The sequence below is a fragment of the Piliocolobus tephrosceles genome, chromosome 11 (genome assembly GCF_002776525.5).
Source record: "Piliocolobus tephrosceles isolate RC106 chromosome 11, ASM277652v3, whole genome shotgun sequence".
NCBI classification, from domain to species: domain Eukaryota; kingdom Metazoa; phylum Chordata; class Mammalia; order Primates; family Cercopithecidae; genus Piliocolobus; species Piliocolobus tephrosceles.
The window spans coordinates 10178279-10195466 of NC_045444.1; the positions used below are offsets into that span (position 1 = coordinate 10178279).

General features: G+C 43.5%; 1 protein-coding gene across 10 annotated transcripts in view; it reads right to left on the minus strand.

Annotated features, from left to right (window-relative positions):
* SAP130 (Sin3A associated protein 130) overlaps positions 1 to 17188 on the minus strand; it is an 85281-nt gene that overhangs the window by 55774 nt on the left and 12319 nt on the right. For 8 of the 10 annotated variants that reach the window (XM_023225583.2, XM_023225579.3, XM_023225576.1 and 5 more), the window contains exons 5-10: positions 15630 to 15741; positions 13961 to 14085; positions 11450 to 11574; positions 1288 to 1435; positions 1040 to 1130; positions 729 to 833 (exon numbers count right to left, since the gene is read on the minus strand). In XM_023225583.2, the coding sequence (XP_023081351.1) occupies positions 729 to 833; positions 1040 to 1130; positions 1288 to 1435; positions 11450 to 11574; positions 13961 to 14085; positions 15630 to 15741 (706 nt within the window). The remainder of the gene's footprint in view (positions 1 to 728; positions 834 to 1039; positions 1131 to 1287; positions 1436 to 11449; positions 11575 to 13960; positions 14086 to 15629; positions 15742 to 17188) is intronic. The other 2 variants (XM_023225581.2, XM_023225578.3) reach the window with 1 other exon arrangement.

Genomic DNA, 17188 nt, shown 5'->3' on the forward strand with positions numbered 1-17188 from the left:
GAGTGACGTACTGCAGGGCTGCACTCAGATGCAAATCTGGGGAACACGCCTGAGCTCTGGTGTTCTTCCCACTGTTGTGTCACTGAGAACTTTCCCTGAACAATCTGTCAAAGTCTACAAGTTTTCCTCATTCCAGATCTTTGCTTTTCCTGTTGTTTTTGTCTATGTCAGTATTGCTTATTTTTATAAAAGGTATAGTTTGATAAGAAAGCAAGTCAAAACTAAAGTTTGAGTACTCAAGAATTGTTATACTCTTTCTCCCCTACCATCAATGCCAAGTCTGCATGATACATAATATTACAAGTCATATTCAGTGTTGCTTTGAAAATCAACAACTGGGCCGGGCACAGTGGCTCATGCCTGTAATCCCAGTACTCTGGGAGGCCGAGGCAGGCAGATCACGAGGTCAAGACCAACCTGGCCAACATAGCGAAACCCCGTCTCTACTAAAAATACAAAAAAATTGGCCAGGCGTGGTGGCACATGCCTGTAGTCCCAGCTGCTTGGGAGGCTGAGGCAGGAGAATTGCTTGAATCCGGCGGGTGGAGGTTGCAGTGAGCTGAGATCGCGCCACTGCACTCCAGCTTGGACAACAGAGTGAGACTTAAGGAAAAAAAAAAAGGAAGTCAACAATTGTGAAAATCAATACTAGCCATCACCATGAAGGCCTAGTCAGAGGGGCTACAGCACTCCGTGTGAGCTTCTGTCGAAGGCAGCATGCCACTTACCAACGGGGATGTTCGAGGTGGTCACAGCAGTAGCATGGGAGGAATGGGAGGGCACCGTCATGGTAACAATGGTACTGGTGGGAGCCTGCGTGTGTGACACAGATCCTGAAATAGGGGAAAAAAGGAAATTCTTAACAAGAACTTCTCTGCACACATTACAGATTCTCGAAAACCTGGGAAAACTCTTGGAAAAAGTTAAGATAATTTTTCTAGCCCATTGTTTTTCTCTGACTGAAGGTAAGAAATGAAAAATTAACCCACCACTCTTGCCTTCTTTTTCCCCGGTAGAAGGAAGAGGGTTATGGACTTACCAGCTGTAGTCGCTGAAGGCATGGTGTTGGTTGCCAAAATAGGTGCTACCGTGGCTGCAGCCACTGGGGTGCCAGTACTGAAGATCGTTTTCTACGAGGGAAACCCCACAACACAGTTACAAGAACATTATCCACTGCATCCCAGCTAAACACAATCAATGCCTTCAGTACTGCCAGGCCCTCAGCACACTGCCCACTTTTGGTTTTACCCAGCCAAGTACACAGTGGTTCTCCACCTCTGGTTTTACCTGAGCCATCGTATGAAGCTGCTGTTTTGGCGTCCCTAATGCAGGGTGAGATGGCAGTGTAATTCTTGTTGTGACATCTCGCGACTGGGCAGGACGCTGAATACTGATTGCTGCAGATGGTGGGTGCTGGATAGACAAAGTTGGCCTACTGAAAAGATAATAAAGACACAATGCAGACAGGAAAGGTCATTTACGATCTTGTGCTAGGTTACAGTCCTGCAAGTCATACTTTTTCATAGGTCTATGAAGTTCAGAGTTAAACCAATACTTGGTCTTTAATCACACCAATGAGGCAAAAGGCGCACTGAGTTTGTCTCGTTTCAAAAGCCATCAATTTGTACCACAAACTGAAGAAATTAACCCTTAGTTGTTCTCAGTATCCTTAATATAGTTAATCAACACTCCAAAACGGACTTGAGTTAATATCATTATAATAACTGCACTTCAGGTCAGGTGTGGTGGCTCCCATCTGTAGACACAGTGCTTTTGGGGGGCGCCAAGGCTGGAGGACAGCTTGTGCCCAGGAAGTCAAGGTTACAGTGAGCGATGACTGCGCCACTGAACTCCAGCCTGGGGCACAGAGTAAGACCTTGTCTACACAAAAAATTAAAAACAAAATATTGCACTTAACTGTGGATAGATCTGAAAATATACTATAAATTTACACGCTATAAGTTTTTGACAGATTTCCTGAAGAAATATCAGAGACAACTTTGATTAACAGCAGCTTAAACTATGACTTTTGAGGCACGGACCTTCCCCCCAATTTTACATCATTCCTTAGCAAATGTAGCAACATTCCTAAAATGATAAAATGTTACAGTTATGACTGCCTCAGGATTGGAAGGGAAATCAACAGAGGATGCCAAATTAATTGGTAGCAAGCTACTGAAATGGCAACCCTGGCAAGAAAATCTGACAATATAACAAAGTTGGATATTCAAATCAGAGGGGAGGCCACATGCGGCAGCTCACACGGAGGACCGCTTAAGCCAAAGCTAAAGTGAGCTGTGATCACACCACTGCACTCCAGCCTGGGCGACAGAGTGAGACCCTGTCTGCAATAAAATAAAATAAAAAGAATCACTTCAGTGACATTCAAACACATTGCCACTCTGGTTAGTGGGATCTAGCTGGAGGACAAAAAGAACCGTGAAGTTAGTTACTCAGTATTCTTATTGTTAGCAGTAATCTACAAAAAGTAAGAGGCTAATTTATGTCAGATGGACAAGTGATACAGGTGCCTCTTTTTTAAATCTTTTCCACTGTATTTTTACTGTACCTTTTCTGTATTTAGATATACAAATACCATAGTGTTACAACTGCCTACAGTATTCAATACAGTCACAGGCTGTATAGGTTTACAAACTAGGAGCAATCGTTAGAGCACCATAGCCTTGGTGTGTAGCAGGCGACACCATCTAGGTTTGTGTAAGCATACTCTTATGATGTTTGCATGTCAACACTGCCTTTCATTTCTCAGACTGTAACCCCATCATTAAGTAATGAATGAGTATAAAACCTTAGAAAGCAAAAAAAACAAAAAACAACTCTAATGTTAAATTTCATCTGTAAATACCAATATGTGTCCATTACCAGTGAAGGAGTGAAAAAAAAATTGTTTTCTTGAGACGGAGTCTCACTTTGTCGCTAGGTTGGAGTGCAGTGGCATGATCTCAACTGACTGCAACCTCTGTCTCCCAGGTAGAGGCAATTCTCCTGCCTCAGCCTCCCGAGTAGCAGGGACTACAGGAGCGTGCCACAATGCCTGGCTAATTTTTGTATTTTTAGTAGAGACAGGGTTTCACCATGTTGGCCAAGACGGTCTTGATCTCTTGACCTTGTGATCCACCCGCCTCAGCCTCCCAAAGTGCTGGGATTACAGGTGTGAGCCAATGTGCCCAGCCAAAAATTTTTAATTAACATAAGATTTTAAAACATGTGGTCGCTCAGGTCTGTAATCTCAGCATTATGGGAGGCTGAGGTAGGTGGATCGAGTTCGAGACCAGCCTGGCCAACATGGTAAAACCCCATCTCTACTAAAAATACAAAATTAACCGGGTGCGGTGGTACATGTCTATAGTCCCAACTACTCCAGAGGCTGAGGGAGAAGAATGGCTTGAACCTGGGAGGCAGAGGTTGCAGTGAGCTGAGACTGTACCACTGCACTCCAGCCTGGGTGACAGAGCAAGAGTTTGCCTCAAAAAAATAAATAAAATAAAATAAACAAATAAAGAGGAAAATATCAGCAGGAAGACATGACTATCTTTACTATACTCAGTACCTCTGTCGCCAGAAAGAGCCCAAAAGCAATGACACACCAGAAACAATGAACACTTTTAACACCCAGAACTTGGGTTACAAATACTACTCTCCACTAAAGAGAACCAAGGAGAAATGGCTGATTTGAAAACTTGGAAAAAAAAAAAAACAACAGGAGAAAGCCTGATACATCATGTATAAAAAAGAATAAAGTACTCAAAGGTTAACGGGAGTCATCAAAAGGAAACTTGGGCCAGGCCCAGTACAGTGGCTCACGCTTGAAATCCCAGCACTTTGGGAGGCCAAGGCAGGCAGACTGCTTAAGTCCAAGAGTTCAAGACTGACCTGGGCAACATGGCGAAATTCCACCTCTACTAAAAATATAAAAATTAGCTGGGCGTGGTAGCACACACCTGTAGTCTCAGCTACTTGGGAGGCCGTAGCAGGAGGACCACTTGAGAGTCCAGGAGGCAGAGGTTACAGTGAGCTGAGACTGTGCCACTGCACTCCAGCCTGGATCTCATCTCTAGATGAGAGGGTCTCAAAAAAAAAGACATTTGAGCCAGCTCAAAGGGGTTCTCACTAGCACCATTTGGGGCACTGGGAGCAAAAGAAAGAGACTTTGATTAAAACATTTGGAGGCTGGGAGCAGAGGCTCGCACAGCCCTAGCACTTTGGGAGCTGAGGCAGGAGGACTGCTTGAGCCCAGAAATTTGTGACCAGCCTGAGCAACATGGCAAGGCCCAGTCTCTATGAAAAATAAAACAATTAACCAGGCATCTTGGCATACACCTATAGTCCCAGGTACTCAGGAGGCTGAGGCGGGAGTATAGCTTCAAGCCCAGAGGTTAAGACTGCAGTGAGCTGTGATTGCGCCATTGCAACCTTGGCCTCTGGGGTTCAAGGTATCCTCCCACCTCAGCCTCCTGAGTACCTGGGACGATAGATGGGCATCAAGTTGTGATTCAGCCTGAGTGACAGAGTGAGACTTTGTCTCCAAAACAAAAGCAAACGACAACAAAAAAAATCCAGTCTGAATATTTAACATGGACAGGTCCATAGTGACTCACCTACACGTACCAAAAACAGTCAGAGGGAGTAAGGTCATTCAGGAAGTGCTCCCTAGTCTGTTGTCTTACTCACCATATTACAGGTTGAGTATACCTTATCTAAACCGTTCTGGATGAGAAGTGTTTCAGATTTTGGAATTATATACTTACTGACTCAGCATCCCCAATCCAAAAAGCAGAAATGCTTCAATGAACATTTCTTTTGAGTGTCACGTCAGTGCTCAGTTTCAGATTTTGGCTTATTACGGATTTTGGTTTAGGGATACCCAATTGTGTACTTCTCCCACAGATCAGCTTTTTTTTTTTTTTTTTTTTGTAAACAGTCTGAAAGGCAACTCCAAGGATAGAGCTCCAATTCAGTGATCTGACATCTACAGAAAATATGGGGGTTAAATGATAAACGGACTTGTGATTATCCTCCAGTGTTCAGACAGGTCCTTGTATGACTGGCTTATTTGGAGGACAAGGGTATTGTAGGCAGAGACTGCCAGTGTGGTATTTTCTCCTTCTCCTCTCAGAGAATAGTAAAGAAAACAAAAAAGGGAAATATGGTATCCTCTTTTCGCAAAATTAGGAGACATCTGAAATCTCAAACCACAGGACAGAAGAACTGCCAAAGGTAGGGATAACCAGAGACTCAGGAGCCAATGAAGGAAGGATTGCTTTTTTTTTTTCTTTTTTTTTAAAAAAAAGAGATAGAGTCTCACTATGTTCTCACAATGTTGCTCAGGCTGGTCTTCAACTCCTGGGCTCAGACAATCCTTCTGCCTCAGCCTCCCAAAGTGCCAGGATTACAGACATGAGCCACTCTCCCCAGCCTGAAGAGAGAATTTCTGGGGCTCTAACTCTGGGGATAAAATCCAGTAATGAAGTGTAATGCTCCAAAATAAGGAGCACAAACTGACAGAGAAAACCAAAACCTTTGTGTAACAGCAGGAATGGAGCTGGCAGTGGAGCAGCATTTGGAACAGTTCCAAGGGTTAAAAAGCAAAGGATCTAGGGTTAAACCAGGAATCACATACATACAGAAAAGCCCCATCTATGGGGAACAGCGTGCGGGGGACCTAGGGAAGAGAGGCTTTGCCATTTTAAGTGGTCTATCTGCACTGACAGGAATGAAGTAATGGCCAACAAATTTCAAACGCAGGACACTGAGTCATTTGGAAAATTTCTCCAAACCCAGTAAATAGTCCAGGCTACAGTAAGAACCAATTACAAATAGGGGATCCAGAATAAAGTCAATCCAATCCAAGATGAATACTCAGAAAAGATCCAAAACAGGATCTGTTTAAAGATGCTAAAAGACAAAAGGTGGAGCGAAACACATTAGAAGTGCTTTCACTACGCAGATGAACACTGTACCATGAATTTAAAACCTTAATGAAGTAACCACTTCTATGAAATGGAAACACAAAGCAAAGACTAAGAGCTCAGTGGAAATGATGAGAGAACAACAGAAGAAGACAAAATACATAGGCAGAGCTCGAGAGAAACAGAAGGCAACTGTTCAGCAGTTTCAAGAATGAAGGCAAAATTAGAAGTGGAACATGAGAGACAATGCTGAAAATGCAGTCAAGGATGGAGAAGACTATGAAAACAACGTTAAAGGGAACAGTTAAAAAAATTACATAGGAGTGCAAAAAGATTCAACACTTGGGAATCACGTGTAATCCCAACACTTTGGGAGGCTGAGGCATGCGAATCACCTGAGGTCAAGAGTTTGAGACCAGCCTGGCCAACATGGCAAACCCCCGTCTCTACCAAAAATACAAAAATTAGCCGGGGGTGGTGGTGGGTGCCTGTAATCCCAGCTACTCGGGAGGCTGAGGTGGAAGAATCGCTTGAACCCGGGGAGCGGAGATTGCAGTGAGCCAAGATGGCGCCACTGCACTCCAGTCTGGACAACAGAGCAAGACTAGGTCCCAAAAGAAAAAAAAAAAAAAAATATGACTCACAAAAACTGTTCATAATTACAGTTTTTCTTTTCTCTTTTTTTTTTTTTTTGAGACTGTGTCTCGCTCTGTTGCCCAGGTTGGAGTGCAGTGGCGTGATCTTGACTCACTGCAACCTCCGCCTCCCAGGTTCAAGTGATTCTCCCGCCTCAGCCTTCCAAGTAGCTGGGATTAAAGGCGTCCGGCCCCATGCCCAGCTGACAGACAAGGTTTCACCATGTTGGCCAGGTTGATCTCAAGCTCCTGACCTCAAGTGATCTGCCTGCCTCAGCCTCCCAGAGTGCTGGGATTACAGGCATGAGCCACGGTGCCCAGCCAATAGATACAGTTTTATGCTACAGATTGAAAAGGCACACCATATGTAGAACAAAACCATAAATAATGGTCATTACAAAATACATGCCATTAAATTTGCTGATATTCAACAAAAAGAATCAGGCAATGAGGCAGAAAGACTAAGGCCTTTGTAAGGGGTTAAAAAAAAAAAACAGACTCTGTGCAGTAACATCTAGATCGAGAAGACAAAGGAAAAACTACCCATCAAGTAGTCATGGAAAGAATATAGAAACAATAAACACTTAATCAGCCAAACTATTGCCTAAATATAAATGGGAAATGATTCTCAGCATGTGAAATTTCAAAATATTGGTGCTTTAAGATATGCCCTTTTTGAAGAAAGTGATAGGAAATAAATTTCTTTCAACCAAGTAATGACTGAAAAGACAAGGGTCAAAGAACTGACAGACTGAATGTATTTAGCAGAAAAATTAAGATATGACTTTTATTTTTCCGGAAGTTTACTATTTTCTCTATACCTTGAACCAATTTCTTTCTTGCTGGTTTATCTGGCCCTTTGAAGGTTTGGTAGAATTCTATGAAACCAAGGCTGCGTGCAGTGGCTCACAATTGTAATCCCAGCACTTTGGGAGGCCGAGGCAGGTGGATCGCTTGAGCCCAGGAGTTTGATACCAGTCTGGGCAACATAGGGAGACCCTGTCTCTACAAAACATTTTAAAATCTGCCAGGCATGGTGCACGGTGGCACGTGCCTGTAGTCGCAGCTTTGGGAGGCTGAGGTAGAAGGATCACTTGGGCCTGGGAGGTTGAGGCTGCAGTGAGCCATGACTGAGCCACTGTTCTCCAACCTGGCTGGCAGAGCAAGACCTTGTCTCAAAAAAGAATTCTATGAAACCAGCTGGATCTGGTGCTTCTGTGAGAGATAGTGCTTAAAATTTTTTCTATTTCTTCTATGGAAATTGGTCTGTTGAAAAATTTCTATCTGCAGAATTCAAAAAAAGTGAGACATTAGGAATTTATTGTAATTGTAGATATAAAGAGAAAAACCATCTGATTAGGGTTTTTGTCTAACTCACTACTTGCAGTATATTACTAGTGTTATATGAGTGAATGCTAAAAATGCATTCAACAAAATTCAATATCCAGTTTTTCATTAAAACATTCAACACAATGGAAAAGATACTGTGACAATATGATTAAAAATAAAAAGCCAAAAAATAAAAATAAAAAGCCTACCCCTAGTTTTCATCATACAGTTGGCCCTCAGTATCCATAAGTGCCACATCTATGGATTCAACCAAGCATGGACCGAAAATACTCAAGGGGGAAAACAATTTCCCCAAATTCCAAAAAGCAAAACTTGAATTAGCTGAGCACCAAGTGCTACACAGAATCCACATGAATGAAGTGATGTGTAGGCATCATAATAGGCACTCTAAGTAACCTGGAGATGATTTAGAGTACATGGGAGGAGGCGCGTAGGTTATATGCAAATACTATGCTACTTGATATGAAGGAACTTGAGCATCCTTGGATTTCAGCATCTGCAGGGGCTCCTGGAGCCAAGACCCTATAGATAGAAATGACTGTATATCCATTTATACCTTGTGAATTTCCTCAAACCACCTGAATATATTAACTTTTATAAAGTTAAAATGAGCAACAAGTAGTCTATTTTATGTTGGGTAGTTCTCTTTGTACCTCAGGTAACACATTTATTAATAACTGCCACAAAGTAAAGTATCCCTTTTATTGAAGACAGAACAAAGGATCGGGGAATTGAAAACCCCTGATGTCACACAAGTAAATAATAGAGCTAATGGCTAAAGATAAGTTCCAGGCATTGCTGTTCATTTAAACATAATTTTCTTCAGAATTCTGTTCTAGGTTCTCTTCTCACCCTCTAGTACCCTTGGATAGACACCTGAAGGCTTTCATTGTGGCCCACGCATTGATCACTCCTAAACCCATTATCTCTAACACAGACACCTCTTCAACCACATACTGACAACAGCCACTTGGTTGTTCCACAGATAAACTCAGTATCCCAAAGTTCAATCTTTTCTAAAACCTGCTTTCCTTCCGTTGTTTTCCTTTTCATTTACTAGGACAAGTAAGGAGGAAACCAAAGAGGCATCTCCAATTCCTCTTTCTTCCTCACCACTCTGCCCAGCTTCCAGCTGACAGGTCCCAGTGGTGCCTCCCTAGTTTCTAACGGCTCCTCTCTCCAACCTACTATTCTTGCTTTGACTCAGTGAATCCCTTCTTGTCTGCGCTATTGCCAAAGACTCCCTTCCCTCAGTATAACCCATGGCAAGAATCAACGGCCCTCCCCAGCCTCCCTGTAACGTGACTTGGAGATCATGAGGAAAAACAGCATGATGTCATCCCTGATTGTGTCAGTCACAAAAAGCCTTTAAGATAATCCCTAATCAACCAGACTTTATTCCTGTATGGCTCTGCAAATCTTTTTTGCTTCTTTTTTTTTTAGAGACAGGATCTTGCTCTGTCGCCCAGGCTAGAGAGTAGTGGCACAATCATAGCTCACGTGGTCTCAAACTCCTGTGGTCATACGATCCTCCCACCTCAGCCTCCAAGTACCTAGGGCTAGAGGTACATGCCATCATGCTTATCTTTTTTTTTTTTTTTTTTAATTTGTTGAAATGGGATACTGGTATGTTGCTGAGGCTGGTCTTGAACTCCTGGCCTCAAGTGATTCTCCCACCCTGGCCTCCAAGAGCACCAGGGTTACAGGCACGAGCCACTGCACCCAGCCTAAATCCTTTTCCTTTTTTTTTTTTTTTTTTGGTGGAGATGGGGTCTCGCTCTGTTGCCCCAGCTGGAATGCAGTGACATGATCACAGCTTGCTATAGACTCAACTTCCAGGGCTTAAGCGATCCTCCCACCTCAGCTTCCCATGTAGCTGGGAACATAGGTACACACCACCATGCCTGGCTACTTTCTTATTTTTTAGAGATGGGATCTCCCTATGTTGCCCAGACTGGTCTCAAACTCCTGGACTCCAGTGATCCTCCTGCCTCAACCTCCCAAAGTGCTGAGATTACATGCACGAGCCACTATATCTTGCCATCACAACCTTAAAATGCCTAAAATCAAAGTATAAAACTCCTTTCTCAAAAATCCCACTCTCCTCCACCCTGTTAGGTGTATAGGCCAACTAGTACTGTCAAATAAATAATCCTGACTCCTCTCCTTCTCACACTCCCATGCCCCCGCCCCCTGCTCCAGTGATTCCTCAGAAATCTGCCTGACTCTAGCCTTCAAAATCTACCCAGGGCCAGGCATGGTGGCTCATGCTGTAATCCCAGCACTTATGGAGACAGGAGGATCACTTCGGCCCAGGGGTTCGTGACCTATCTGGGCAACAAAGTGAGAACCTGTCTCTACAAGAAAATAAAAAATTAGTTAGGCATAGTGGTGCACATTTGGAGTTCCAGCTACCTGGGAGGCTGAGGCAAGAGGATCACTTGAGCCTGAGAGTTTGAGGCTGCAGTGGGCCATGATCATGCCACTGTACTCCAGCCTGGGTGACAGAGCGAGACCCTCCCTCCAAAAATAATAATCTACCCAGAATCTAACCATGTCTTTCTACATCCATCTTCATCTCTCCTACATGCTGGCTATACCCTTCTACCCAACCTCTGCTTCTAACTTGGCCTCTCCATAGCCTATTCTGTCCAGCAACCAGGCTGAACCAAATGAAACTTCAGATCATTGCATTGCTCTGCTGAAAATTCTGCTAAGGCTTTCCATCATGCCCCAGCCGAGTCCATGTCCTTAGCGTGGCTCCTAAGGGCCTATGTGATCTGGAGACCCTGCTACCTCCCCCAACCTAACTCTTGCCACCTTGGCCTCATTGGTGCTCCTTGCAAGTGGCAAACAGAATCCTGTCTCGGAGCCTTTGCACTTACTAGTATTCCACTGCCTAGAATACTCCTCTCAGATAACCACATAGCTCACTCACTTCATTGTATCTTTTCATTTTCTACTCAAATGTATTATCAACAAAGCTCTCTCCGACCACATTACATGAAACTATAAGTCCCCTGCACCACCCACCCTGTCACTCCCAATCCCTTTTACCCTTATTTTTTCCAAAGCACTTTTCTTTTTTTTTTTATTTATTTTTTATTTTTTTTTTCTTTTTATTATACTTTAAGTTCTAGGGTACATGTGCATAACGTGCAGGTTTGTTACATATGTATACATGTGCCATGTTGGTGTGCTGCACCCATCAACTCGTCAGCACCCATCAATTCATCATTTATATCAGGTATAACTCCCCAATGCAATCCCTCCCCCCTCCCCCCTCCCCAAGATAGGCCCCAAAGCACTTTTCACCATCTAAAAATCTACATATTTATTGTGTCTCCAGCCCCTAAAAACAGAAGCTCTGTGTGGGCAGGAATTTCTTTGTTCACAGCTTTAGCCCCAGGATTCAGAACACTACGTAGCTCGTTAAAGAAAAAGCCACTCAATAAATATTCACTTAAATGAAGGAATGAAAGAAAAAGAGTGGAGGAGGCCGGAAGGTTCAAGCTTCATCCTCCCCGTGTATACCTAAGTGCTGAGTCAGTAGCATGTGCCGCTGTCGTAGTGATGACTGGAGACTGAGCTCTGGTGGCTGAGACGGTTGCTACCACAGCAGGAGGGATGGCATTGGAGGTGGTCACAGGTGGCCGAGACTACCAAAAGAGAAAAAACAGTTCATTTAAAACAAAAATAAAATAAAATACAGGAAGCCAAATACTGAATGTGTAATTTGAAACTTGAGCCTACAGATAAGTATGCTTCTGCCCAAGTAAAAATAAATTCTCACCATTCCAATTAAGGAATTCTCTTTTCAGATAGGTTGTTATAAGACCAAGAGCCAGGCCAAGCGCGGTGGCTCACACCTGTAATTCCCAGCACTTTGGGAGAGTGAGGTGGGCGGGTCACCTGAGGTCAGGTGATCCCTTATTAAGACAACATTGACAAATGTTTTGGGAAAAAAAAAAAAAATCTCATTTTGATTGAACAGTACATGAGTCCCTCCCGTGCAAATGTGATTGGAGTCAAAATTCTGCCCTACTATTGGTACCACTGGGACCTCACCCTTCAATCTAGAGTTGCCACAGGTCTGTTGTTGGTCCTGGTGTAGACATCATATGCTGCCATCCAAACCAACACTTCCACAGAGGGCCTACTCAGTTGCTGAATAGAGCTGTTGGCTCTCAGGCCATCTACGTTAGCAAGTACAAGGGCAACTCAGAGTAACAGTATTCTTTTCTAGGTAATGGTTCAGGGTGCCCACATGCTTTCTGGACGTTTTCACATGGACAGAGTGCCCTTATCACACTTATGTGTGAAATCTTCCTCTGAAAAACGAGCTCCACACTGGGCTTCATCCACGTATCCACCATTATTCTTCAAATCACCTGAGTTCTGATTCTTCCCTCGCTCTTAACCCTGAAACATGCATCTAAATGGCCGAGCTCTGCCCATTCCTCATCCTTGCTTTTCGTCTGCAACCCTTTTACCTGCTGCTCCTACCAAGTGCAGGTGCGTGTCTTACACTAAGGCTACAGCACCAGCTTCCTCACTTGGGAGCTCCTAGTCTTGGTTCTCGTCTCCCTCTATCTCTTCATATGTATCACGTATACTACTAGACGCCTAATACTCCTTCGACTCTGTTTTCCTGACCAGAAAGGTCTTTTATTTTATCTTGAAAGCTGCAGGCTAGACAGATACTACCCAGTGTCACAATCAAGACTCTTCCTTATTATCTTAAACCCAGTTGTTTCATACATGTGTCTCTCCCCTCAAAGTGCTTAAGGGGACAGACCTCCTGTATGTGATTCAGCTAGATTCATCTTATCTTTCTTCTTTTTTGTGAGATTGGAGTCTCACTCTGTTGCCCCAGATGGAGTGCAGTGGCATGATCTTGGCTCACTGCAACCTCTGCCTCTCAGACTCAAGCGGTTCTCCTACCTCAGCCTCCCAGGTAGCTGGGATTACAGGCGCATGCCACCATGCCTGGCTAATTTTTTGACATTTTAGTAGAGACGGGGTTTCACCATGTTGTCCAAGGTGGTCTCAAACTCCTGATATCAGACAACCCACCCGCCTTGGCCTCCCAAAATACTGGGATTACAGGCATGAGCCACTGTGTCCAGCCTAATCTCATCTTTCAACAATATTACTTCAATGATACACAAAGCGATTGCGTTAAAAAAAAAAATTATTTTTGGCCGGGCACAGTGGCTCACACCTGTAATCCTAGCACTTTGGGAGGCTGAGGCAGGCAGATCACTTGAGGTCAGGAGTTTGAGACCAGCCTGGCCAACAGGGTGAAACCCTGTCTCTACTAAAAGTATAAAAATTAGTCGGGCATGGTGGTACACACCTGTAGTCCCAAGTACTTGCAAGGCTAAGGCAGGAGAATCACTTGAACCCAGGAAGCGGAGGTTGCAGTGAGCTGGGATCATACCACTGCACTTCAGCCTGGGCAACAGAGTGAGACTCTGTCTCAAAAAAACAAAAACAAACAAAAAAACGCAGTGGCTCTCTACTGTATATAAAAAGTCTAGTTTATATTCCATATCCTAGAGAACCCAAATTATAGATACTATAATTTCTGCAAATATATTATACTTCAGTAGTAATGAAGCCATAGATTTCCTTAAACAAAAAGCTGAATGGCATGGACCATGCTCTTGGAACAAACATACAAATATGCATAACTTTTAGGAGTCCACAGATCCCCCCAATCCAAATCAAAATCCCTCAATCCTAGCCAGCCTTTACTACCTGCTGTCTACAACCATCACTCCCTCCTTGCTGCTGTTCATCTCCCCCTTCACTTCCCCTTCACTTCTCTGATTCCTCATTAGCACAGCCTTTCCAACAGGAAGCCTTCCCGCCACCTCTCCTTTGTGTTCTTACAGCTCGCCACATGATACTGTGCATCTTTCAGACTTCCCTATGTCTTGGCAACTCGATGGGAAGTCCCTGGGGTCAAGGATGTGCCTAGTGCCTAGTGGAGTGATTAACTCCCGTGCGGCCCTTCATGCACCCCGGGCTCCGACGTGCCTGGATTGGTTGGTGAATGATGTGCTGCACTGCTGGCTGAGCAGTAGCAGCATTTGGCAGCTGCGAGGTCGGCCTCAGGACTGTGGTTACTTTAGAACTGGACATTACGGCAGCAGCAGCTGCACCTGAAAAACAGAAGTGTTTATTTTATTTATTCTAGTTATACTCTCTAGGAAAATAATCAATATATTTCCTAAAACTCAGATAGTAAATCAGTATGGAGCTGAAGTATGGTATGTATACTTCCCATTTCATCACAGAGAAAACAAAGAAAATGTATATTCAAAAGATTTAATAATTTATATTGCCTCTTCACAGACAATCTTAAGTGAAAGTAGCTGCTGCTCTTTGTTTCTGGTGACTGCAAGTGTGCACAGTGGTAAGGCACGCAGTGAACAGCAGTGTGATGCCGCTGCCTCAGCTCTGACGAGGGCTCGGGTACTCTGCCTTCCACTGTCTTTGTTCCATTAGAGCAGACATCAACATTGCAAAACGGACACATTATGAACTCTAACTTCAACCCTAACCCTAACCCTGAAGTTTTCACCCAGCAGACCCCCTGTGGGTCTGTGGACCACATCTGGAGAAACACTGAAACACTGAGTTACGCTATAACCAAGCAAACCTGGTCTTATGTGTGCTAACTTGATTTTGTCAACAATCTCCAACTGTTTCACACTCTCCAATAAAAGGTAAAATTTTCTAGTCAAAACTCATTTATTACCTCACAACCTACTATAACTTAAGTGTAAAAATAAATTACTCTCAGCCAGTGTGGTGGCTCACACCTGTAGTCCCAGCCACTCAGGAGGCTAAAGCGGGAAGATCGCTTGTGCCCAAGAAGTTTGAGACCAGCCTGGGTAACACAGTGAGACCCCGTCTCAAAAAATAACTATCATCATCATCTTATTGTTACGTAAGTTAAAAACCTTGGTAAAGATCATCTTTGAACTTAAAAAATATTCAGTATTAGTATTTGTGACTTATGTATTAAAAATGAAGACCATGTTGCAGATAAGCAGTCTAATAATAATAAAGACCATGTTGAGATTATCAAAGCTTGGGGAGTTCCTCAATATAAAGAACAATTTTAGACCATATTAAACATTTTAATTGCCTAAGTATACACACTTGTAATGTAACTATAATAAGCACATATTAAACCATGCTAAAAACATGGATTGCTCTAAGTTTATTCCACTGTCTTGCAATTTTTTTTTTCTTGAGACAGGTTCTCGCTCTGTCACCCAGGCTGGAGTGCAGCAGCGCAATCTCAACTCATTTCAACCTCTGCCTCCCAGGCTCAAGCCATCCTTCCATCTCGGCCTTCTGATAGCTGGGACTACAGACACATGCCACCACACCTGGCTAATTTTTTGTATCTTTGCAGAGACAGGGTTTTGCCATGTGGCCCAGGCTGGTCTCGAACTCCCGAACTCAAGTGAACCTACCACCTCAGCCTCCCAAAGTGTTCGGTTTATAGACATGAACCAGAGCACCTGACCTTTTTTTCTTTTTAAATAAAAGAGGTTTATTTGGTTCACGATTCTGCTGACTGTTGTCCTGCAACTTTAACAAGCTGATTCTAGATACATTCTGTTATATATTTTACCAAATGTATATCTGTTACTGCATTTTGAGAGTTTGAACAAAACTTGCAAGTCGTTACCTCGAGGTAAATGAGAAGCTCCAATGTGAAGAGGGGGCCCAGGAGCATTGCTGCGGATGATAGACATCTGCACGTTTGTAGTCATGATGTGGTGCAGGTTACTGGGATGGCCCTGAAAGAGGACAGAATGTTATTTTCACATGTTTGGTCTTAGCCATTGCCTCTAGGAAGTCACCTGCCTCCAAATGTGGGTCAGGTTTTTTCTTTTAGATAGTGAGCATCCCAAGGGAAAGGGCTAAGGACATTTAGCTTGAGCTACTTTTACATGCCATAGTGTATAATGAACTGTGCTAACAGGCATGTGAGAAGTATGAGGACCCCACAACTGCTGCAGGCCCAAATAATAACAGATAACATCCTTTGATATCTACTTTTAGAAACTCTCATCTGTGATATTACCTTTCACACTTTTTTTTTCTGTCCTGGCCAAATGCTTATTTTTTCCCATTCTCACAATTTCCTTTACATACCACTGCATCCATCCATTCTTTAAGCTTTGAAGTTTCTAAGTAAATGTCAGGTAGCATCCAACAGGTGCTCCCCTACCAGTTCTTCAGCTCAACCCTGAAATGACCCTTACTCACATTCTCCCAAACCACAGAGAACAGTGCTTCTCAGCTAAGGGTTCTGGTACTTCTGAGAGTACTCAGCAGTATGACAAAAGGAAAAAACACAGTACACCTCTTTGGAATATAAATTTTTCTTGAAAACGTGAAGGGAAAGTTTTTAGATTTAGTTTTTTTCCCCAGGTAAAAATTTTAAATATTTAATCAAGTACACAGCAGAATAGGATAGCAAAATTTCACAAAAAAACCTTAAAACAGAAGACTTCAAAATAAATGTTCGCAACTAAGGCCAGGTGCAGTGGCGCATGCCTGTAACCCTAGCACTTTGGGAGGCCACGGCGGGTGGATCATTTGAGGTCAGGAGTTGGAGAGCAGCCTGGCCAACATGGTGAAACCCCGTCTCTATTAAAATAAAAAAACTAGCCAGGCGTGGTGGCGCACGCTTGTAATCCCAGCTACTTGGGAGGCTGAGACAAGAGAATCGCTTGAACACGGGACATGGAGGTTGCAGTGAGCCAAGATCGCACCACTGCACTCCAGCCTGGGTGACAGCGTAAGACTCTGCCCCCTCTCCAAAAAAAAAAAAAGTTTGCAACTAGAGCGCTGCTTGAGGTAACCTACCAGTACCCCAAAAGATGCACATCTGCTCTCTTCAGAGAAACCACAGAGAAGCACTGCCCACCACTACCCCTGGGAGCCTGTTCTCGACGCTAAAACCAAACACAAACCACACTTTGGACTCAAGGACACGGACTGTTTTATCCGGATTTATATATCACACTGAGGGTCGAATCGAGCAGCTAGTAGCTGCTCAACAAATTCTAGCTAAATGACCACTATGGATACTGGCTTCTACTCCCTACAGTTATCCTTCTCTCTCAAACCTACTACCTTCCCTTGCGGGTATCAGTGAGTGTTTAATCTTTTTTTATTACCATACCTAATGTACTACTAGCATTCAATAAATCATGATCAATAGTTTGGCATTTCAGT